This window comes from Podarcis pityusensis, assembly GCF_964106645.2.
Source record: "Podarcis pityusensis genome assembly, chromosome: 8".
Taxonomy (NCBI): Eukaryota; Metazoa; Chordata; class Lepidosauria; order Squamata; family Lacertidae; genus Podarcis; species Podarcis pityusensis.
In genome coordinates this window covers 79,122,949-79,147,474 of record NC_138033.1, presented here as the reverse complement: position 1 = coordinate 79,147,474, position 24,526 = coordinate 79,122,949, and the positions used below count along the sequence as shown (strand labels likewise).

General features: G+C 47.2%; 1 protein-coding gene across 18 annotated transcripts in view; it reads left to right on the top strand.

Moving 5' to 3' along the window:
* The window catches only part of HSPG2 (heparan sulfate proteoglycan 2), a 230,749-nt gene that overhangs the window by 179,586 nt on the left and 26,637 nt on the right, over positions 1-24,526 (top strand). For 15 of the 18 annotated variants that reach the window (XM_081017900.1, XM_081017915.1, XM_081017911.1 and 12 more), the window contains 18 exons: positions 134-285; positions 1,332-1,470; positions 5,101-5,252; positions 6,259-6,397; positions 6,492-6,632; positions 7,416-7,550; positions 10,104-10,285; positions 10,771-10,963; positions 13,207-13,386; positions 15,052-15,312; positions 16,065-16,242; positions 17,602-17,699; positions 18,879-19,145; positions 19,229-19,344; positions 21,045-21,192; positions 21,957-22,073; positions 22,553-22,570; positions 23,236-23,320. In XM_081017900.1, coding sequence (XP_080874026.1) covers positions 134-285; positions 1,332-1,470; positions 5,101-5,252; positions 6,259-6,397; positions 6,492-6,632; positions 7,416-7,550; positions 10,104-10,285; positions 10,771-10,963; positions 13,207-13,386; positions 15,052-15,312; positions 16,065-16,242; positions 17,602-17,699; positions 18,879-19,145; positions 19,229-19,344; positions 21,045-21,192; positions 21,957-22,073; positions 22,553-22,570; positions 23,236-23,320 — 2,701 coding nt within the window. The remainder of the gene's footprint in view (positions 1-133; positions 286-1,331; positions 1,471-5,100; positions 5,253-6,258; positions 6,398-6,491; positions 6,633-7,415; positions 7,551-10,103; positions 10,286-10,770; positions 10,964-13,206; positions 13,387-15,051; positions 15,313-16,064; positions 16,243-17,601; positions 17,700-18,878; positions 19,146-19,228; positions 19,345-21,044; positions 21,193-21,956; positions 22,074-22,552; positions 22,571-23,235; positions 23,321-24,526) is intronic. The other 3 variants (XM_081017909.1, XM_081017904.1, XM_081017906.1) reach the window with 1 other exon arrangement.

The following is a 24,526-nucleotide window of genomic DNA, read 5'->3' as shown; positions in this document are numbered from 1 at the left end:
CAGAGTGTTTGTTGTGGGGGAGGAAGGGAAAGGAGAATGTTAGCTGCTTTGAGACTCTTTTGGGTAGTGATAAAGCGGGATATCAAATCCAAATTCTTCTCTTCTTCTTCTTCTTCTTCTTTCCCTCCCACAGCCTCTGGCATCGTTCCACCCGTGAGGATCGAGTCTTCATCCTCATCCCTGGCAGAGGGACAGACCTTGGAGCTCAACTGCCTTGTTGCTGGTCAGGTGCAGCCCAAAGTCACCTGGTACAAAAGAGGGGGGCCCCTCCCAGCCAACCACCAGGTACATGCGCTCCCCCCTGGTCCTTTCTGTTGGGATAATTCAGACTGGAAAAAGGCTGTTTATGTATGCCACAACTGTGGCCTGTGTTTTGTTAGCCCAAAAATGGAAAACGAGCGAGGTCCCAGCCAAAGAGGAATGGCAACTTAAGCTGACAGAGTATGCACAACTTGCAGACTTAACGTATTGAATAAGAGAACAAGAATACAGTGGTACCTCGGGTTACATACGCTTCAGGTTACACACTCCGCTAACCCAGAAATAGTGCTTCAGGTTAAGAACTTTGCTTCAGGATAAGAACAGAAATCGGGCTCTGGCGGCGCAGCGGCAGCAGGAGGCCCCATTAGCTAAAGTGGCGCTTCAGGTTAAGAACAGTTTCAGGTTAAGAACGGACCTCAGGAACGAATTAAGTACTTAAGCCGAGGTACCACTGTATACGTTTGAAGAAGATAGGAAAACGTTTATTGAATATATTAGAAATAATTGGGTACGGCTGAAAACGCTGGCAGCATTAAGATAAATTCAACAGTGTAAAAGAGTTTTGATGGATGCAATACAGTGGTACCTCGGGTTATAGACGCTTCAGGTTACAGACTCCGCTAACCCAGAAATAGTACTTCGGGTTAAGAATTTTGCTTCAGAATGAGAACAGAAATCATGCGGCGGCAGCGGAAGGCCTCATTAGCTAAAGTGGTACCTCAATTTAAGAACAGTTTCAGGTTAAAAATGGACCTCCAGAACGAATTAAGTTTGTAACCCGAGGTACCACTGTAATGGAATACTGAATGGTATAGTTTATGTAAAATATGCAGGGATTTATGTTATGCAAAGTGAAGCATGGAAAGAGAAGAAGGGAAGTCATTGATATTTTTTAAGGATATAAAATGAGTATTTTAAATCGTAAAACAGAAAATTTAATAAAAATTATATACAAAGAAAAAGAAAGAAGCTAGCATTTCCCTGCATTGCAGGGGTTTGGACTTGATAACCCTTTGGGTGCCTTCCAATGCCACGATTCTGCGGTCTTCCAATTCCTCTTTCTCCCCCAGGTCTCCGGCACCCGCCTCCGCATCCCACAAGTCTCCTCTGCCAATTCCGGAGAGTATGTCTGCCGCGTCAGCAGTGCCGCTGTCACTCAAGAGGCTGCGCTGGTGGTCACCATCCAAGACGGCGAGAGCCCTTCCCATCGTGAGTCCCCTCCAGCGGAGGCTGAGACCCCCCTCCCCCTCCTAGCCCCTAAATTTGTGCTGATCTAGGCAGCCTTGAGAATATTCGCTGGGGACCCTCATTGCTTTAAGGGAATGGCTCCCAAAGTGGGTGGTATCTCCCGGGGGGAGGGAATGGGATTACCTAGGGGGCAGGTGCTAAGAGGCAAGCAGGTGGGGGCAGGGTCTCCAATCACTTATGTATGATTGACCAATCCGGAACCTCAAGTGAAACACCTTTCTTCCTTCATATTTAAAACTTCAAAAGAGGTGTGGGAAAATGAGACATCAGGGCAGATAGATCACTGGTCAACAGCAAATTTGTTGTCTGCGTTTTTTCAGTTGATTTAGGACGAATCTGATGCGCTGAATCCAAAAATCACATTGGTTTTGCTCAAGGTCAAGTTTTTGAGCTATGGCCACATGTCTTTTTTTACGTTTTTTTCACATGTACGCTTGTGTGGAACATTTTAGAAGAAGTTGGTGGGGGTAAAATGCCATGTCGAATAATTGTTTTGATTGGAAACGATTATTTTAATGAGAAGAAGTATTCAGGTCCGATAGTTCTGAGTGATTATGTCGATCAGTTTGAAGTCATAAAACCTCGAAATCTTCCATAAATTGGTGTGGCAAAGCATAAAGTTGGGGGATCAAAACTAAGTTAATGGGGCAGCCGCCCCACAAAGTATCCTGATCTTCAATCAGCACGTCGTCCTGTAGCTCATTGTGATGAAATTCCAGTGCCTACCTTCGGAGAATTTCCTGACATTAGTGACGAAGATGCCTCCATGAAGAAGAAGAAGTGGTTCTTGAAGATGATCCTCCACATCCATTTTCCCAAAAGGAGTTGAATGATCTAGTTCACGACCTCAGCTTGTCAAAGGACTCTGCTGAACTGTTGGCATCCAGATTGAAGGAAAAAAACCTCCTCTCTAACAGTGCTCGCATTAGCTTCTTGCGCAACAGGCATCAAGAGTACCTCCGTATTTTCTCGGAAGAGAAGGACTTGGTGTACTGTGCAGATATTGCGCAGCTTCTCCTCAAGCTTGGAGTGCCACAGTACGAACCCAAAGATTGGAGACTGTTCAGTGACAGCAGCAAGCGATCACTGAAATGTGTTCTGCCACACAACGGCAACCAGTTTGCCTCTATACCCCTGGCTCACTCGAGTACACTGAAGGAGAACTGTGAAGCGGTGAAGTATGTGCTGGAGAAAATTGGTTATAATCAGCATAAGTGGTTTATTTGTGTTGACCTGAAGATGGTGAGCTTTTTGTTGGGACAACAGTCTGGCTTCACCAAGTACCCATGTTTTCTGTGCATGTGGGATAGTAGGGACCGTGCTCAGCATTACACGAAGAACACCTGTGCGGGAGGAATTGGTGCCTTTCAAAAAAAGGAATGTCATCAACGACCCTTTGGTGGACAGAGACAGAAGACTCTTCCCACCGCTGCACATCAAGCGTGGCTTAATCAAGCAGTTCACCAAGGCTCTGGACAAGGATGGTGACTGCTTCACTTACTTGTGCCAGGCTTTTCCAGGATTGACCATGGAGAAGTTGAAAGCTGGCATCTTTGACGGTCCTCAGATCCGTCAGCTCATCAGAGATCTAGAGTTCGGAAACTCAATGAACGAAGTGGAACTGGAAGCGTGGAAGGCATTTGTTCTGGTAGTGAAGAACTTTCTTGGCAACAATAAGGCCAGAAACTACGCAGAACTTGTCAACAACATGCTGACTGCTTTCAGAAACCTGGGCTGCAACATGAGCGTCAAGATGCACTACCTATTTTCACATATGGACTGGTTTCCTGAGAACCTGGGTTCAATGAGTGACGAGGAGGGGGAGAGATTCCATCAGGACATGAAAGAGATGGAGACCAGGTATCAGGGTCGCTGACTACTGTTAGACTCTGAAGAGAGACCTCCCTGCCGCTGAGCATTCCTGGAGTTCCAAGAAACGGAAGTTCAAGCCCTGAAGTTTGAAAAATGGTGAAGCAACATGCAGTTTATGTGTACTTACCTTTATCGATGCCCACCATTCAGTTTACAGTAAACCTGACCTGATGGAGAGAAACGGATGCCGTTTCCTGATTCAGCAGTGCAAAAATACCCTAAATCAGTTGTAGAAATCTAGACAACATTCAAAAAGTAAAAAATTGTTGCCCAGTGAAAGCGGGGGGGGGGGGGGAATATGGGAGAAACGTATGTTGAAAAATTTGTCTGTAAGAATAAAAGAAAATTATTAAGAATGAGTTTAGAGATGGTGTTTAACACCAGGCAGATTAAATCAAATAAACAAGGAATATTCGGTGTTATGTTGGAGGGAATGCCAGGAATCCAGGAATTACGTTCACATGTGGTGGGGGTGTAAATATGTAAAAAAAAATTTAAAAATGGCAAAGGTTGTTTAAGGAGATAACAGAAATCACTGGGTTAAAGCTAACTGAAAGTCCAGAGGTAGCATTATTATTCATTTACGATGGGGTGGAAGGTTCGCAGGCTAGGAAGGACTTGCTCACAAATTTATTGACAGCCGCACGAAGGAGCAAGCAGAATATAAAATGGAAGAACAGTATAAAGATGTGTGTGGGATATAGCTATTGATGATAAATTAACGTGTGCTGTTAAGGTAAGATGGGGACTATGCAGGAGATATGATTTTGAGGAGATATGGAAGGTGTTTGTAGAATTTGTACTGTTAAAATGGAAAGGGGTCAAACCATCGCAAGAGGTGTTGAAATTTTGGGAAGTTGGATAGTTACAATGGAATGGTCTCGGTGGTGGGACACATTTTTATTCTGATTTATTTATTATTATTACTTTGTCCCAAATAAAATTTTTTTAATTAAAGCATTACTACTCTTATCACATTCAAAGCTGTTTCCTTTGGCCTCTTTTGCTTATGTCTACCATTCGGAGTGGTCAGAAGATAGCCAGGTACTGGTAACAGCTGTTGATTTTATGGCAAGGTAGCTGCCTCTCATCTGTGGTCAGCGAAGGCTTGTCCATGTTTGTTAAGGAGCCACGTAGAAGTAATTATATCCTATGAATTTCTTTCACTATTTTGTTTTGCTTGGTAAGAACGTGCAAAAATTATTTTTCATGCACTATCTGGCATCACAGTTAATCATCTGTCTCGGATTAATTACATTCAATAGTTGGATTTTGAATGCTTGTGCAATTAATCGCTACTGCATTGAATTTTATTGTGCTGTTATTTTTCTTAGCACAGTGGTGTCTAAACTTTTTTCAAAGAGGGCCAGATTTGATGAAGTGACCAAAGTTGTTGAGCTTTTTATAGGGTTGAAGTTTTTGAGCTTCTTTTAGGATTGGAGTTGCTGAGGTTTTTTTTTAGGATTTTACCCCAGGAAATAAACTGTCACAGGGGCCGGATTAAACCGACTGGTGGGCCGGAAATGCCCCCGAAACAGACTTTGAACATGTCTACCTTAGCGGGTCGTGCAAACCACTCTTCTGAATGATGCTTTTTAGCGGGTAGGGTAGAGGGTACAAAGGGGTGAGTTTATGGAACCAAGGGAACAAAAAAAACAAAAAAAAAAAGTTTGGGAACTGTTGATCTTAGACTCCTGCTTTATCCCCACATTCTTGCAGCTTCAGACACGGTTTCCCCTCTGAAGATCGAGTCTTCGTCACCCTCCGCTGTTGAAGGGCAGACCTTGGATCTCACCTGCACTGCCCCAGGCCAGCCCCAGGCCATATTCACGTGGTACCGGCGAGAGGGACCCCTGCCTGTCGGCCACCGGGTAGGGAGACAGCCTGGCCCAGAAGGCCTCTTTGGGCAGTGGGGGGACGGCAGTGTCCAGGTTCACGTGGGGCACAAGCACTGAGGGTAACAGGGAGTGTTGGCACCTTTCTTGGGCACGAGACGCCAGGAAGATGCTCGCAAAGAGAGAACTTGCCTTTAGCTGTGACTGCAGGAGGGTTGGACTCAATGACCTCCTCCAAATCTACGATTCCATGCAAAACAACGAAGCACTGGGTGGAGGAATGGAGAAATTTCTAGAACAATAGTGGGATATCAGCTCCGCCCAAGGCATGATGGAGAACAGCAACAACCGGAAAAAGATAGATACAGTGGTACCTCGGGTTACATACGCTTCACGTTACAGACTCTGCTAACCCAGAAATAGTACCTCGGGTTAAGAACTTTGCTTCAGGATGAGAACAGAAATCGTGCTCCGGCGGCGCAGCGGCAGTGGGAAGCCCCATTAACTAAAGTGGTGCTTCAGGTTAAGAACAGTTTCAGGTTAAGTATGGACCTCTGGAATGAATTAAGTACTTAACCTGAGGTACCACTGTATAACATTTTATAAGGACAGGAAGAAACCCCACCGACAGAATAATTGGCACATACAGGGAGAGCAAGGATATAGTTTTGAGTGCCTCGCTTGTAAATTTATAAGTCATTTTCATTTAATGCGACAACACAAATACAAGTTATTAATATTGCAGTTGTTGTATAAGGGGTTGTTATTCTGACTGGAATGTAGTTGAAATTAATAAGATTTTGGAACGCTGAAATAAAGAAAACCATCCATTCTAGCACACAGGGGGCCACCTAAATGATATAATTTGGCATTTGAATGATTGGTATTAGTAAATTGGTATTGTTATAATGAGGCTACAATTGGAATGTAATTGAAAATTAATAAAAAATATTATTATTTTTTAAATGGCGGGAGAGGAGGTAGGTCAAGGAGACATCAGGAGCCCCCTGTGATGTGTAGCTCTCTCTCTTGGCACACACAGGTTGTCGGTGGTCGCCTTCGCCTGGTCCAGCTCACCCCAGCCGACTCCGGCGAGTACGTCTGCCGTGCGAGCGGTGGAGCTGTCCCGCAAGAGGCTTCCTTGGTGGTCTCTGTCCTCGCCAGCGCCAGTGCCGCCTCCCGTATGTCTTAAGGTTCTGGGCTGAATGGAGGGCGGATAGGAGAGATGGGCGGTGTCTCCAGTGGGTCAGCCTCATCCTCGCTGCATCCCCGCAGGTCTCCAGAGTCCGGTCATCTCCATCGACCCCCACAGCACCGCTGTGCGCAAGGGAGCGGACATCTCCTTCAAGTGCCGGCTCCACGATGGCGCTCAGCCCGTCGAGATCTCTTGGAAGCTGCCCAACAACCAGCTGCCAGGTAGGCGGGCTCGCGATGGCCACCTGGCCCTAGCCTCGGGCTGTAAGAAAGGAAGGAAGTGAAGGGGTGCGGGAAGCTCCTGTCAGCTCAGCTGACAGGCCAGCAACTTTTAGAACGGGTCAGTCGAGCAGCTTGCAGTCACTAAGAACTTGAACCTGAGCTTGCTTATTTCCTCCTCCCTCCTGGTGCATTTTCCTTTTGCGCAACACACACATACATCCCCATGATCTCCCGACTTGAACCTCCTTTTTCTTTTTTGTAAAGTTTATTTATTTGGTTTTTCAAATTAAGATGTTACAATCGTATAGCAACATACAGTATAAAAAACAAGATTCCACAGAATCTCTTGGACTTCCCTCCTCCCCTTTGTGAGTCCTTTTATTAGTCCTTTCCTCCTGCATCTTTTATAATAATCCAGATGTTTTGCATCTCCATTATATCCAAAATTCACCATTAAACTACAAGTGTTATTCCAAACCCACTAACGCTTTTAGCTGTTTACAATGGCTTTTCAGATAGATTATAAGTTTCCCCCTTCCTAATTAGAATTTTGGTCTTCCTGATTTCTGATTCTTCCGGTCATTTTTGCCATTTTTGCACAATCTGCCATTCTTCTCTGGTAGGGACTTTTATCTTCTTTCCATCTCTGGGCTAATAGATATGGCAGCTGTGGTCACATACATAAATAGTCTTTTCTGCTCCTTTGGGATTTTGGCACCTAGAATTCTCAATTGATATATAAATCAATAACTAAAAACTCTCTCTCCCACTTCCCCACTACAGATAATGTGAAGATCAGCCCCAACGGGTCTGTGGTCACCATCTCCAACGCCCAGCCCCAGAACCAGGGGACTTACCGCTGCCTCGCCTCCAACCGATTTGGGATAGCCAACAGTGTGGTCAACCTGATGGTGCATGGTAAGTGGGCATTGTGGAGTGGAGAAAACCCCTTGGTTCCTGGAAAATATCAGGGTACTATTACAATGACTTTATTTGTAGTGTCTCCTTAAGCCCGAAGGCGGTAACTTACACAGCACACAGAGCTAGAATAGTTATAGCTAAAAGTGTTCACACTATAAGGTAAAGGTAAAGGGACCCCTGACCATTAGGTCCAGTCGTGACCAACTCTGGGGTTGCGGTGCTCATCTCGCTTTACTGGCCGAGGGAGCCGGCGTACAGCTTCCGGGTCATGCGGCTAGCAGGGCCAAGCCACTTCTGGCCAACCAGAGCAGCACACGGAAACGCCATTTACCTTCCCGCCGGAGTGGTACCTATTTATCTACTTGCACTTTGACATGCTTTCGAACTGCTAGGTTGGCAGGAGCAGGGACCGAGCCACGGGAGCTCACCCAGTCGCTGGGATTCGAACCGCCGACCTTCTGATCGGCAAGCCCTAGGCTTAACCCACAGTGCCACGCCCGCCCCAGAGCTAGAATAGTTATAGCTAAAAGTGCTCACACTATAAGCATCCTCAAAAAGGACACATTTTCCTCCAGGGGTGGCGGCTGGTAACCAGTGGAACTGCTGGTGTAAAAGGCAGGGATGCCCCAAAGTAGGCGGAGCCAGAGCCAGTCATTGGCTGAGCCACAGCCAATGAGAGGCAGAGCTGGCTCATTCATGTTTTTGCCCCCCAACCTCCTCCCAGCAAAGTTTTGCAAGGGCAGCACAGAGGCCAATTCAAGTTGCTAGAAGCTACAGGAAGGGAGAGTTGCTCTTGAAGTCAGGTCCTGCTTGTGGGTTTCTCTGCCCCTCCCACCCCTGCCTGGCTGCCTATTTAGAACCATTCCAGGGGGAGGCCCTGCCATTGGGCATAGAATCATAGCCTCGTATTGTTGGAAGGGACCCCCATGGTCATCTAGTCCTGCATTGCAGGAATCTCAGCTAAAGCAACTGTTACAGGAAAATCCATGGGCTCACTTGGATTCCCAAACAAAGACACCAGCCAAAAATAGAAGAGCAAAACAGCAGCCTATAGGCCTGATCTTTATTCAAAAGACGGTTGCAGCAGGACCTCCACCACCACATGGAAGAAGTAGGAAGAAGCCCAGGACACAAAGGATGGCTCCTTTTTCTTATAGGTTTCCCTTTTTTACACACAACACCCTTACTGAAGCATTACACACACATCATGTATACATCACAGCTAAGTCATAATCTGAAGGAAAGAGCCATCCTTTGTTCTGGGCTTCATCCTGCTTCTTTCATGTGGTAGGTGGAAGTCTTGTTGCAATAGTCTTTTGACTCGGCTGGTGTCTTTGTTTGGCAATCCGAGTGAGCCCAAGGATTTTCCTATGACACATCCATGACAGACGGCCAGCCAACCTCTACTTAAAAACCTCCCAAGGAAGGAGAGTCCACCACCTCCCCAGGGAGCCTGTGCCACTGTCGATCACCTCTTACTAATTAACCCCTGTGTTGCAAACAATAGTAATATCCAAGGCAACATGATGACCAAATACAATACCAGTATACACTCTTTATATAATATGAAATATATGAAATCACATAAACAGAATCTCTGAAAGTCACCAACTATGCACTCTTAATGGATTCTCTTGAAGACATAAAACCAAATAAACATAAGTCTTATAAGTCTCTGAAAGTCTTTAAAGACTATGCAAGTCTCTGAAAGAAGCAATGTATCAGATTCTTATCTGGTGAAAATAGGCTGTAAACCTTTGTTTATGGCGTCCAACGCTGCCAAAGTAGTTCACAAACAGACGTAGTGAACAGTGATTCTGGATATACCTACTGTTTCGTGGAATTCTTCTTCAGCACAGCAGGATACAGAAATGCTTCATAAACCCATTTACCATATAGATGGGGTATGTACCTTTGGTTTTATTTCACATTATTTTGACATTATAGTTTATGTGCATAGTTCATAATATTTCAAGTTTATTGTAGTTACTGTGCATATGCAGGTCATTGTTTTAATATTCTTTTATAGTTTATGAAGCATTTCTGTTATTATTATTTGGTTTTGTGTTTTCAAGAGAATCCATTAAGAGTGCATATTTGGTGACTTTCAGAGATTCATAAGTTTTCTGTTTATGGATTTCATATATTTCATATTATATAAAGAGTGTCTGTTGATATCGTATCATTGTATTTGGTCATCGTGTTGCCTTGGATATTACTGATCAGCTCTTACTGTCAGAAAGTTCTTCCTGGTGTTTCGTCAGAATCTCCTTTCTCGTAACTTGAAGCCTTTGGTTTGAGTCCTACCCTCCAGAGCAGGAGGAAGCAGCCTGGCTTCCCCAAAACAGCCTGCCCTTCTTAGCCTGACCTCTGGGAGATATTAGATTTAGAAGCAGGAGCACCTCCGTGGAGAGAATGGTGCCGTTCCTGGGTGCCCAACTGGCATGGATGCCGGTGGAGACATTGCACACAGCTAGATGTCAGTTTGCGCTGCTCTCCTCTGCTCTGCTGTGGGGCAGCTGCTCAAGGCTCTCCTCTCCCCACTCGCAGGGCCGCCGACCGTCTCGGTGGTGCCAAAGGGCCCCGTGCAGTTGAAGGTGGGCAAGTCCATCAGCCTGGACTGCCTGGGGGCAGGTGAGCCCCGGGCCCTGGTGCGCTGGAGCAAGGTGGGCGTCCGGCAGAAGGTGGAGCACCAGACAGTGATGCCGCTGGACAGCCGGGCTGTGCTGCAGGTGAGTCGCAGGGGACACATTGTCCGCAGGGCAAGGGAGCAGGAGGAGGGGCCTAGTATATATGCACTGGGGATATATGCGGAGCCTCCAGGATCAGGAACAACGTACCTTAGAGTGTCGGTTTCTGGGGGCTGGGAGCAAGCAGTGGGGAGGGTTCTGTTGCTGGCGGGCTTCCCAGAGGCATCTTGGTGGACCAGATGAGATGGCGATGGCTGCTAGCCACAATGGCTGTGCTCTGTGTCCACAGTTAGCAATACTTCTGAATCCTGGTTGCTAGAAACTGCAGGAGCAGAGAGTTGTTCTTGTGCTCGAATCCTGCTTGCGGGCACTGTGAGAATAGGGGGCCTGGCAAAATGGGCCCTTGGCCGGATCCAGCAGGTCTCTTGTGTTCTTACGGGCCAAAAAAGGGGCTTGTTTTTGGTCCAAAGGTAGATGTGGCCCCATTCCCAGATTTGAAACGCGCCCCCCTACTGTTTCCGTTCCAGATCTCATCCGCGAAGCTTGAAGATGCTGGCACCTACGTCTGCATGGCGCAGAACCCCCTGGGGACGGCGGAAGCGCAGGTGGAATTGCTTGTGGAGGCCATGCATGGGAGACCGGGCGCACCTGAGATCCATGCGAACCCGACACAGACCGTAGTTGCCGGGCAGACGGCTCGGCTCCATTGTTCCGCCACAGGTAGGTGGGGGGGCTTTTTCAACTCAAGGTCTGCATTCCCTTGGAGGAATCTCTCTGCGCACCTTGGGGAGGCTGTGGTCAGTGGCTGTGGTCAGAGACAACCAGTGGTCAGAGCAGCAGGTGGGACTCTGAGCCTTCACATAGTCAGTGGGCTTATTTCCTTGTAATTAACGTATTTTTCGTTCCATAGGACGCTCCATCCCATAGGACGCTCCGTCCCATAGGACGCACCTACTTTTTGGGGGGGGAAATAAAGGAAAAAATTTTTTCCTTTATTTCCCCCCCAAAACCAGGTCGGGGAACAGTGGGATGGCGGCGCTGCGCCTCCCTGTTGTCCCCCGAGCTTGTGGGGCTGGCCGATGTCTGCCGGGCGTGAGGGGCGCTCTGCTTCAGGGCGCCCCACGCGCCGGGCAGCAGGCTGCAGACACCTGCGCGAAGATCCCCCGGGTGCGCAAGGCTTGCCGACACCTGCGCGAAGCACGGGGCGTCCTCCGGAGGGCGCCCCGTGCTCCGCGCTGCAGGCTGCCACCCACAAGCCTTGCGCTCCCGTGGGAGATCCCCCGGGTGCGCAAGGCTTGCCGACACCTGCCCGAAGCACGGGGCGTCCTCCGGAGGGCGCCCCGTGCTCCGTACTGCAGGCTGCCGCCCGCAAGCCATGCGCGCCCGGGGGAACTCCCCCCGGGTGCGCAAGGCTTGCAGATAGCTTCCTGGAGCCTGGAGAGCGAGAGGTGTCGGTGCGCACCGACGCCTCTCGCTCTCCAGGCTTCAGCGAAAGCCTGCATTCGCCCCATAGGATGCACACACATTTCCCCTTCATTTTTGGAGGGGAAAAAGTGCGTCCTATAGGGCGAAAAATACGGTAAATGAGATTTGTATGTCGCTTAACTGTGAATGAAGCCTCTGAGCAGTTTGCGAGGGACGCAGAGCAGCGCACAGAAACATTTGGTAAAAAATCTGCCTTAGGAGCAAGTGTATGTGGCAAGGAGACACAGAAGAGTCTTGATAAATAAAAGATTGGGATTGGACTTCGTAACTTTAGACAAAACAAAAGAGAGAGGGGTTGTATTATATATAAAAGCCAAGTTTAACCCAAAGCAATTATTTAAGGACAGGGGAAGAATAATTGCAGCACAGATAACAGTCCAAGGTGGTAAAATAATAATAGACGGAATATATGCACCAAATGAGAGAAAATTGGAATTTTATTAAATGTTAAAAGAAAAACTATTTGAATACATGGACCAGAAGATAATACTAATGGGAGATACAAATAGGGTAGTCTCCCAAGATAGGAATAGGACTATAAGAAAAACTGACTCAAAGGAAGGGAGACTACCCACAACTTTCTTCACAATAGTGGAAAATGTTGACCTGATAGATATACAGTGTTACCTTGGTTTACAAACTTAATCCGTTCCGGAAGTCTGTTCTTAATCCAAAGTATTCTTAAACCAAGGTGTGTTTTCCCATAACAGCGGGGGACTCAATTTACAAATGGAACACACTCAACAGGAAGCAAAACATGTTCTTATTCCAAGGCAAAGTTCACAAACCAAAACACCTACTTCCGGGTTTGCAGCGTTCTTAATCCAAGTTGTTCATAAACTAAGCTGTTCTTAAACCAAGGTACCACTGTGTGGAGATTTAAACACCCACTGGACAGAGAATTCACATTCTTCCCTGAAGCACATCAGTCCAGTGGAAAAATTGACCCGAGATGGAAGTCTGGAGAATTATCAATATACCTCAAAAGATATATTCCCAAGGACACTTTCGGATCATAACCCAGTTTTACTTGAACTAAGAGGAGAAAAAAGCACTCCATTTAGATGGAGAATAAATGAAGGAATTTTAGATAATCAAATTATTTTTCAAAAATCAGAAAAAGCCCTGTTATAATTTTATACTAGTAAAATCAAATAAATCTATCTGTGGACAAACGCTGGCTCCCTCAGCCTGAAAGGCGAGATGAGTGCCGCAATCCCATAGTCACCTTTGACTGGGCTTAACAATCCAGAAATCCTTTACCTATTTTTTAACCCTTACACACTGCCTACTGTTAGCCACATTCTGCGTTTCAGGTTAGCCACATTCTGCGTTTCCTGGTTCTGGGTTTTTTGTCCTGTTCATGGAAGCACAAAATTTCAGAGTTGGGACCCAAAGGTAATCTCGTCCGACGTCCTGCGGTGCAGGAATCGCAGCTGACCCTAACCCGCAGCTAACCATTGCTCTCTCCTTCCCAGGCGACCCCTCTCCGACCATCCACTGGTCCAAGCTGAGGGCCCCCTTGCCCTGGCAGCATCAGATCGTGAACGACACCCTCGTCATCCCCCGGGCAGCCCAGCAGGACTCTGGGCAATACATCTGCAACGCCACCAACACCGCCGGCTTCACAGAGGCCTTCATCATGCTGGATGTGGAAGGTGAGGAAGGGAGCGGGTGGAGTTAGGGCATCCTGCTAAGGAACTGGCCCTGTTCTGAGCGCTGCATAATGCTCATCCCACGTGGGTGAGAAGCCATTCTTGTAGCGTGGCAGCAGCCCCCGAACTCTGGAACTCCCTGCCTGTTGACACCTATAAGAGTACTCCTTTTGGTGCCTGCTAAAAACACGTACGTTTAGGAAATTGCCTCTGTGGATAAGTAGAACACTGCAGGTATTTTCACCTGGGTTTTAAGATTACCATTGATTTTCATCCTTGTGTGTGTGAGTATTCTTTTAAAAACGTTTTGAACTGTATATAACTGACAATTTGATTGTTTTATCCTTTTGAATTTTTTAAAATGTATATAAATTAATTAATAACCCCCCAAAAAAGAAAAGAATCCTGGGAACTGGGGGTGATTTATTTTTTTGAAGGGGTGCAGAGAATTGTAACTGTGGGGGTGAGGATAAACTGCTGCTCCCAGGCTTCTTCACAGGGGTCGATGTGCTTTAAACGTGTGGTTGTTTTGTCAAAGACGACCCATTTGAATTAATAAACCTAAGTTTATCATTATTCATGTTTATTAACTTCAGTGGTTCTGGTGTTGAGTATAATGGGCGTTATTATTATTAGTAATATTTTAATAGTTGTTTATACCCGTTTTTAACTGACAATTTCATTTTTCATTGTGTCATTCTTTTCTAAAGCACTTTGAGGTTTTCTTCTTGCAATCAAGCGGCATATACATTTTTTGAAATGCAGCGCATAGGGTACCCAAGAGCCCATATAGAGTCCTTATGTAGGTTCCCTATCAGTAGGATAAAATAACAGAGGCCAACCAGAGAATATTGAGAAGCAAAGCAGCTAGTAAGCCTGATCTTTATTAAACTGTTGCAACAGGGTTCCCACTCACCACACGCAGGAGGGAGGAGGAACTCAGAATATTGGTGTGCAAGCTCTTATATAGACTTTTGAAAATGCCCACCCTGTAGTTCAAGACCACCCCCCTGAAACAGCATACATACATCACAGAAGGAGGCAGTCTACAGCAGAAATTCTTTCTGCCAGATACCTGATAATGGTCACTGATTGCATTTTCTGGGCAGTCTGGCCATTCTCTTGTATGTAAATACTCAGTTCCTGAATCTCTTACGCATATTGATAGTGTGCTCAGCTTAACAGATACTTGCCAGACTGTATTTGAAAAGGGAGGTGTAAGCCCCTACAGGCCAAAGACAATTAGAAAGATTTTTCCATTTCCTTCCTCCTTGCAGAGAAATATTTGAGGTCACTGAAAGAGTCAAAATGGCTTTAGGACTGTTTTTCTGTACTGTTTTAGACATGTGGTTTATATATTTATGTATGTGTTTGCCTGGTTCATTTATGAACATTTATTTTATATCTGAGACCTTATAATTCTCCTAACACTGGTAAGGGACTCTTAATTGCTTTGTTCTGCTGATTCACTGCCAAAGCAAGGGAGGAAGCCGTTCCTCCGAAGCCTGACGAAACCTCTTTGATCAAGCAATGTATAAATTATATGAAATGAAAATAAAGTTAGTGCTGGAGCCTGTCTGCGGAGAGGCGCCTGGAAACAATACCCTAAAAAAGAGCAGGGGGCTGTTTAACCCGGAGAACTTTATTCTCTTCTCTCCCCCTTCCCAGCACCGCCATACGCCACCACCCTTCCGGACTCTGTGTCGGTGCAGGCGGGCGAGGGGGTGCAGCTGCAGTGTCTGGCTCACGGCACGCCCCCTCTGCGCTATGAGTGGACCAAGGCCAACAGCAGCCTCCCTGGGCACGCCACGGTGCGCGAGAGCGTCCTCCACATCAGCCCGGCCGCCCCCCACGATTCGGGTTCCTACCTCTGCCGCGTGAGCAACCGGGTGGGATCAGCCGAGGCCGTCGCCCACGTCCGAGTGCAAGGTGAGGACACGGGGAAGGTTCAACGGTGGTGCAGCCGGGAGGGAAAGGGTAGAGGCTGTGGACAAGGTGCTTGTCTGAAGGAAATCCTTTTTCGCTCCGATCCGTGTCGGGCAGATCCACGCCATACATTCAACGCACACTCAAATGCACATGGATTGTCCCAGAGAATCATGGGAGCTGTAGTTTTTTAAGGGTGCTACAAATAACTGTTTGGTGGGGGGGGAGAGAATCCCCATGGCACCCAAGAGGCCTACACATGTGTAATGGCACTCTTCCCCAAATAAGTGCTGAGCAAGTCCTGCTGTGATGAAAACAGTTGTAAGCTTGCTATCAAGCCCGAAACGCAGGACCGCAATACCTCAAGGACTGCCTCTTTCCATATGAGCCTACCTGGACCCTAAGATCATCTTCTGAGGCCCTCGTTCGTGTGCCTCCTTCTCGAGAAATCCGAAGAGTGGCAAAACGAGAACAGGGCCTTCTCTGCAGTGGCTCCCCATTTGTGGAATACTCTCCCCAGGGAAGTTCACTTGATGCCTTCATTATACACCTTTAGGCACCAGGCAAAAATATTCCTTTTTAACCAGGCCTTTTATTGATCTTGATTGACATCATATACTCTTTTAAAATGTGGCTGATGAGAGAAGCTGATTCCAGACTTGCGGGGCCACCACGGACAAGGCCCCTCTCTAGGCTCCTCTCGGTATCTCTGGCAAGAGTCGGGAGCTTCATCCTGTCTTCTTCTCCCCACACAGGTGCAGCTGGAGGACCTCTTTCCATCCAGGTCACCCCACGAAGAGACACAAAGGCTGTGGGTGGCACAGCAGAGTTTGCGTGTTCTGTTGTTTCCGGAGACCCCCGGGCACGGCTGGAGTGGTCCAGGGAGGATGGAGAGCTGCCTCCTCAACACACCATCCGCAATGGCGTGCTTCGGTAAGGAGAGCAGATGGTACTGAGCCCAATGGGCCAACGGTCCAATTCTGTACGAGGCAGAGTGCATCTGAGGGATGGCGTGGGAAGGATGGAGGGTGTACAGGACCGAGGGGTGTGTCACTGTTGATGGACAGCTGAGCTAAACCAGAGTCCTTTTGGGAATTATAGGGACAGAACTACCCAAACTGTACAGAAAATTATTCATGTATGCTACTACAGCAGCAAAAATGTTACTTGCCCCAAAATGGAAAGAAGCAGAAGTCCTAGCAAAGGAAGAATGGATAAAAAACTTATGCAATATGCAGAAATGGCAAAACATTTTTTTTAATAATAATTTTTATTGGTTTTACAAAATAAATCACACACTTATCACAATTAAATTTTGAAATAGAACAAGATTCTTCCAAATCTTAGGACTTCCCTTCTCCATGGGTCCTTTAAATATCTTAATCAGCTGCATATTATATTTCATTCAAATTATAGTCCTGCAATATATCCAAAGTCTTTGTAACATTTCAGGAGTTACTCAAAGCCTGCCAAAGAGTTCAAGTGTTTACAGTGTTCTTTCAAATACATTTAATATTTATCCCATTCTCTGTTGAAGTTTTGGTCCTCCTGATTCCCCCAGTCAATCAAAATTTACCAAAAAAATAAGAAATCAAGACAACAAACTTTTTATAAAAGAATGGAAATGGTTTCTTGAATATTTACAGATAAATTGTAAACAGATGAGAACACCGGCAGGATTATTGTAATAACCTGCAGTTTTTATAAGATTATATATTTAAAGAAGATGAATAAATGAACAAATTAAGTTAATTTGGATATGCAGGAGATATCAAAAATAAATTTAAGGAACCACAGAGAGAGGGGGAAGGAAGTCAAGTTTTGAAATGTCAAAGTGATATAAAATTAATGAAGTGTATAAACGCGGGTGGCGCTGTGGGTTAAACCACAGAGCCTAGGGCTTGCCAATCAAAGGTCGGTGGTTCAAATCCCTGTGATGGGGTGAGCTCCTGTTGCTCAGTCCCAGCTCCTGCCAACCTAGCAGTTTGAAAGCACGTCAAAGTGCAATTAGATAAATAGGTACCACTCTGGCAGGAAGGTAAACGGTGTTTCCGTGTGCTGCTCTGGTTCGCCAGAAGCGGCTTAGTCATGCTGGCCACATGACCCGGAAGCTGTACGCTGGCTCCCTTGGCCTATAGAGCGAGATGAGCGCCGCAACCCCAGAGTCATCCGCGACTGGACCTAATGGTCAGGGGTCCCTTTATCTTTACCTTTTATAAATCTGAAATGCATGAATAAAATTTTTAAAAAGAGCTAGACCAGAGTCTAGTGATTCTTGCTGCTTCCCTGCAGAATTGAGAAGCTGGATCGGGGGTGCCAAGGTGTCTACGTTTGCCGAGCCACCAGCTACTCCGAGGTGGCCGAGGACAGGACGACGCTGACCGTCCAGGGTAAGTCAGAGTGGGCAGCCACCAACTGAAAGGCCTCTACTACTCTCTTGGAGGCAATGGCTCCCTTGAGTGCAGTCAATCTCCCCCTAACCCCACATGCAAAGGGGGGGGTGGAGCAGTCAGCCACTAAGCTGCAGAAAAATCCCAGTTAGTAGACTGCTGTTGTGCATTTTAACTACAGTCGTACCTTGGATCCCAAACGCCTTGCAACTCGAACGTTTTGGCTCCCAAACGCCGCAAACCCGAAAGTGAGTGTTCCAGTTTGTGAACATTCTTTGGAACCTGAACATCCAATGCAGCTTCCGATTGGCTGCAGTAGCTTCCTGCAGCCAATCAGAAGCTGCACCTTGGTTTCCGGACGTTTTGGAAGTTGAACGGACTTCCAGAATGGATTCCTTTTGACTTCCATGGTACCAGTGTACAGTATATGCTGACTGAGCAACAGTGGTTCTGCTGGAAAAGGGGGGGGGGGCGCAAATCTTCCCCCTCCAGCTGTCCATCAGAGAGAAGCTGGTCTTCCATAGAATGCATTCCCCAGTCCTCGTCTTCAGACCATCCCGACTTCAGGCCATATTCCAGCTTATCTCCAAAGAAGGGGAAGGGAAGAGGTTTGGCAATGGGTCCCTCCCCACAGTTGCCAACCTGGTGTGGATTATAAGGGGGGGTCTTATAATCACAGATTTATAGAATTGTGAAGTTGGAAGGGACCCTGAGAGTCATCTAATTCAACTCCCCTGCAATGCAGGAATCTGGACCACCTCCTGCCCACTAATAATAATAATAATAATTTATTATTTATACCCCACTCATCTGGCTGGGTTTTCCCAGCCACTCTGGGCAGCTCCCAACAGAATATTAAAAACACAATAAAATATCAAACATTAAAAATTTCACCAAACAGGGCTGCCTTCAGATGTCTTCTAAAGGTTGTATAGTTGTTTATTTCCTTGACATCTGATGGGAGGGCGTTCCACAGGACGGGCGCCACCACCGAGAAGGCCCCTGCCTGGTTCCCTGTAACCTCTCTTCTCGCAAGGAGAGAACCGCCAGAAGGCCCTCAGAGCTGGACCTCTGTGTCCGGACTGGATGATGAGGGTGGAGACGCTCCTTCAGGTATACTGGGCCGAGACCTCAAGGATCCGCTGACCTCTCCCTGTCTGTCTGCCTCCCTCTCCTCAGCGCTGCCCAAGGTGATGATCAACATCCGGACGTCGGTGCAGACCGTGCTGGTGGGCAACGCCGTGGAGTTTGAGTGCCTGGCCTTTGGGGACCCAAAGCCCCAGGTCACCTGGAGCAAGGTGGGCGGGCGGCTGCGCCCAGGGGTGCTGGCCAGCGGCAGCATGGTGAAGATTGAGCGCGTGGAGCAGGCGGACGCCGGGCAGTACCGCTGCACGGCCACCAATGACGTTGGCACGGTGCAGTCCCACGTCATCCTACATGTCCAATGTAAGTACCAGCAGGGCGGATTCACCCCTCATTTCTCTCTCCTCCCTCCAGGTTATCAAACCTGCTTTTTCTCTCTCCTACAGCTGTGCCCCAGATTGCTGCAGCCCAGCCAGAAGTGAAAGAGGTCTCCGCTGGGTCTAAGGTGGTCTTCCCTTGCTCGGCTTCCGGTTTCCCTGTGCCAGATATCACCTGGACCAAGGTAACTCTCCAGAGGGGCAGGGAGCCCTTCTGTGGGCTCTGCCTACCAAGAAGGGCCCTGCGGCTGACAACGTGTGACGCCATTGCCTATTTTATTTGTTGCGTTTATTTCCTGCCATTTCTCCTCCCAGGAGCTTGAAGGTGTCATGGTTCCCTCCCCATTTTATTCTCAAAACAAGGTTGGTTTAGGCTGCAAGGCAGTGACTGGCCCCCAAGGTCTCCCAGTTGTGTTTTGTGGCCGAGGGGAGGATATGAACCTTTCCTAGTCCCCCAACAACCCTGTGAGGTTAGGCTAAAAGAAGGTTGAAACCAAGTGAGAGTCATGGCAGAGTGGGGGATATGGACCCTAGTCTCCCAGGTCCTAATCCAGAAATATCCACTACACCACACTCTCTTAATGTGCTTTCTGTAATAGCTGGAGATCTGTTGTTGTTTTTAAAGTTTTATGTAGCATAGTATCGGTTTGATCATATAACACTAATCCTGGCACAACTACACTGGCTTCCAATTAATTTCCGGGCCCCAATTCAAAGTGCTGGTTTTTGCCTATATGCGCTTCATGGCTCAAGACCTCAATACCTCAAGGGTCACCTTTTCCTATAGGAACCAACCTACATCCTACGATTATCATTCTTTCTGTGCCTCCTCCCTGAGAGGTTTGGACAGTGGCAACAAAGAGAACAGGCCTTTTCTGTGGTGGCTCCCTGACTGTGGAATGCTCTCCCCAGGGAGTCCTGCCTGGAGCCTTCATTACATGTCTTTAATATGCCTTTAATAGGTTATGTTACATTCTGGAGTATGATATGTTTTTATAGATTATGTCTGAATAGGATGAGAGTGTTGGAGATACGTGCAAATGTGTATGTGAACCCGGTCTTTGGGTGGGTGTTTGATTTTCGTTGTTGTGTATACTGTGTATATACGGACAATGACAATAAATTTATCTATCTATTATCTATCTATCTATCTATCTATCTATTTAGGTGCCAGGCAGAAATAGTCTTCTTTACCCAGGCCTATGGCCTGTTAAAGCTCAGGGGAGGGGCAGTTGTTAATATGATTATTTTGTTATGATGTCTGTCATTATGCTTTTCATTATGATTTTATTATTGGTGCTCTATAATGTGTTTTTAATGTTGTACACTGCCGTGGGATCTATTGATAAAGGGCTGTATAGTATTACAGTGGAACCTCTGTTGTCGAACATAATCCATTCCAGAAGGCCATTTGACTTCTGAAATGTTTGACAACCGAGGCACAATTGCCTGTCGGCAAAATCCATTGAAAAAGATGGAGAAATGTGTCTCGGAAGCCATTCAACTTCTGAGGCACATTCAAAAACGGAAGCATTCACTTCCAGGTTGTCTGCATTCAAAAGCCAGAACGTTCAACAATCAAGGTTCCACTGTATTAATAATAATAATAATACTTGTTGTATTCAAACCATTTTGGGATTTTTTTTTTAATTCTTTGTAAGTATGTTTATAAGCAAAATGAGATAAATAATGATAAGGCAGAAAAGGGAAAAGGCAGAGAGCCCCCTGGGTTTGTGGGGAAGAGCGGAATCATCCTCTGGGGAGAGCGGCAAGTTGGCACACACGGCAAAGGAAAGACAAAGGGTTGCTGGGCTGCCTTGCAAGGCAGGCTGTGCCCTGCGGGAAGAGCCTGCTGAGGGTTTTGGGGGCCGCTTCTGTGTTCCAGCTGGAGGGAGACCTCCCCAAGGACGTCCGCGTGGAGAGCAACGTCCTGACCATCCCGTCCGCTCGCCCCGAGGACACCGGCATTTACGTCTGCACGGCATCTAACCGGCAAGGGAAGGTGACGGCTTTCTCCATGCTCAAAGTGCGCGGTGAGTTCAGCAGGCGGGTCTCTTCTCCCTCCGAAATCAGTTTCTCTGCCGCCGCCACCCAAACCATGAGAGGAATGTTCAGAAAGGGGACAGGCAGTTGCTGGTCTCCAGAGTTTGACCTGGAGAAATCTCCCTCTGGGGCTCTCCAGATTTGAGAGGGGAATCTCCTCTCTTTCCCCTTCCCCTTCTGGCTGTGGGGACTGTGCCTTTGAATAGCCACAGTCAGGGTAGAACCAGGCAGTGCTATCTTTTCTAGAAAAAGAGGTGTCGGAGCTCACCATGAATGGCTCTCTTATCATGACAACGGTGCCCATCTGAAAGGCACCAGAACTTAGTTCTGGCGAGTTCCAGGTGCAAAAAAAAAAGCCTTGCTTGGGCTGTTGCTTCCTGCCTCCTAGCCTGGTGGTGGCTGCTGGTTCGAATCCTGCTGGGACTTCTGAGCAGGGATGATGTGTGGGGAAAGGGCCCCCACTCAGCTGCATTAAGAAAGCCGTGGGTTCAACCCCTGAACACCTCCAGTTTAAAGGAGCATGAGTGTCTGGGCAGGGGGGAAGCACCCCAGAAGGCTGCTGCCAGTCAGAGAAGGCAGCATTGGGCAATATTGGGCAATGATGCAACCTGGTGTGGTGGCAGTAGTGGGATTTCCTGTGACTAAAGTGGACCAAACAGGTAGCCGGCCATTCCTCAACTAGAAAGGATGAGGGAGCTGGGAAATGGCTGTAGCTGCCCAGTCCCCTGACCCCCTGCCCTTCCTCTGCTTGTAGAGCGGGTGGTGCCATATTTCACCCAGAATCCTCAGTCCTTCCTTGTTCTGCCGACCATGAAAGACGCCTACAAGACGTTCGCGATCGAGATCACCTTCCGACCGGACACACCTGACGGTAAGCGGAGGTGCTGGGGCAGGTGGGGAGGCCCTTGGGGGCAGGACTGCTGTGTGTCGCCCCCCCCCCTCAAATGTAGGCACTCCAGAGCTTCCCCACGAGTACAGTATACGATAGGGCTGCCATATTGGGATTTCAAAGGCGGAATTGACATCCGGGAGGGATTTCCGAAATGCAGCGTTTTTTCCTGGATCAATCGAAAAGTGGTGTTTTTTGAAACAATTTTGGGGTGCCCTGGTTTTTACCTAGTATATGAGCTCCTTGGTCCTTTTTTGGGGTACGACCAGCCACCTTTCTCCTCGCTGGCAGAGGCCCGAGTGCTCTCTTTCCTGGGAATCTCTCTCTCAACACTCTCGTTTTCCCACTTGCCTTTCCTCCCAACTCGTCTTACCTTTCTCTCCGTCTCTCTTCCTCTCTCTCTCCTCCGTACCTCTTCCTCCCCCTTCATCTCTACTCCCTCCTTTCCCCTACCTATCCAGCTCTCATGCTTTACTCAGGTAAGTCTCGTTTCTGCTGGGCTGCCGCTTCCTTTCTAGCCAGTCCTAGGCGCCTCCCTTAACCCTTGCGGCGATGGAGCCTCGTGCCCGCGTGTGTGTTGTGAAAAGTGTGCCCCTTGGCAAACTAACCAGTCCACTGGCGGAGCCACTGTGTCTTCACCCCGGGACTCAGCAGCCCTCCCGGTCCCTATCCACCTGCTCACCGATCCGCCTAACGCCTTGCCAGCCAGGCTGCTTCTTTTGAGGCCATATCTAACCCCGGTTCCTTGCCCAAGCAGGTGGAACATTCTCCCTTCCTTACCAGGAAGTGGCGCCGTGTTGCATCCCAGGGACAGGAAGCCCAGGTGGATCTTGGCATCCTCTTGTTGCACCGTGGGGCCCGCCTGCCATGCTGCGGGTTTGGGTGCCAAAGGGAGCATAGCACAATGTCGTGGTCTCGCAGGCTGGTGGGCGCCACCTTTTGTGGCTCGTCCACAAATAGGCCACTTGCGTGGGTGGCAATGGAGGGCTCTGAGCACTGCATGGAGCTGGGGACCCCAGCCAGGCTGCCTTTTCCAGGCGTCGGAGGATGGCTCGGCTGCAAGTAGCTCCCTGGTGCTGAAGCTGTGAGCTGAGCAAACCCATGCCCCGCAGAAACCGCTCACCTTCCTTTGTGCTTTTGGCAGGGATGCTGGTGTACAACGGGCAGAAGAAGAACACAGGGACGGACTTTGTGTCCTTTGGACTGGTTGGGGGCCGGCCGGAGCTCAGGTGAGAGGCTGTGGGTCCTTATCTCAGCACCCACTTTCTTTTTCTTTTCTTTTTTTAAATAATATTTATTGCTTTTAAAAGTTACAAAAAAGTAGAAAAAAGAGAGAAGAGACCAAAAAGAAAAGAGAAAAAAAACAAGAAAAAAGAAAAACAAAAACAATACAATATATAAACAATACAAACCCACCCTAAACCCATTAAACTAAGCACATAAACAAAGCAAAACAAAAACAATTTAAAAACATCTCTCCTTTTCCATACTCTGTCCTTCATTCCCTTGTTTCCTCGACTTCCTCACACCTCCCTTCTTGTATCCCACTTCTAGTACTTGTTTCAGCAAATCCTTTCCATCTTTCTCTATTTTCTGTCATATTATAAATAACATATTCTTTAACCTTTTTTCCCATTAAAGGTAAATTACTTATATACACCCAACTTCTTATAGCATTTCTGCTAAATCCATAAAATATCATTCCACCATTTTTCTAACAGTCATTACTTTAACAAAATTTCTAAATAAACACTTTAAATTTTCCAGTAATCTTCCACTATCTCCTCTCCCTGGCTTCGGATTCTGCCAGTCCTTTCCGTCAGTTCCATATAATCCATCAACCTGGTGTCCTTATATCCGAGGCTCTTAAATCTCTTCCAAGTCCCTTCTGCAGGTCTTCTTCATATTCTTTGATGCTCAGGAGCAGATCTCGGGAAAACTCCAGCCTAGCAATACTTTTGTTCCTTCTGGACAGTTCAGCCAAATTTCCAAAGTTAAAAATAAAGTCCATAGAGTGTTTCAGAACGTATTTCAAGATTCCTCCAATTCTAGCGACCCCCCAAAACGTCAAGCTCCTCCAAACCCAAGTCCATGTCCCAAAAGTCAGTCAATCCCTGGATAGAGGGTTCTTTCCAATTTTCCTTCTTCAATCCAAGCCGGGATCCTAGCCTCAAAATTTGACTTTTGCTAGATTCAGTCATGAAACACCTCAATTTATAATCCTCAATTTGCTTCTGAGAAATTAAGGATCCCGCTTGTATTACTTTTGGTTTCACATCATCAGCTTTCTCCTTTTTCTCCATCATTTTCACATCATCCTGGATTGTTTCTGTATTGACACTCACTTTTTGACTCAAATTAATCACGTTCTGTTCCAAGTTGTCAATTTTAGAGATCGTATCATCTGTCTTTTTATGGAGCTGTTCCAGCGAGTA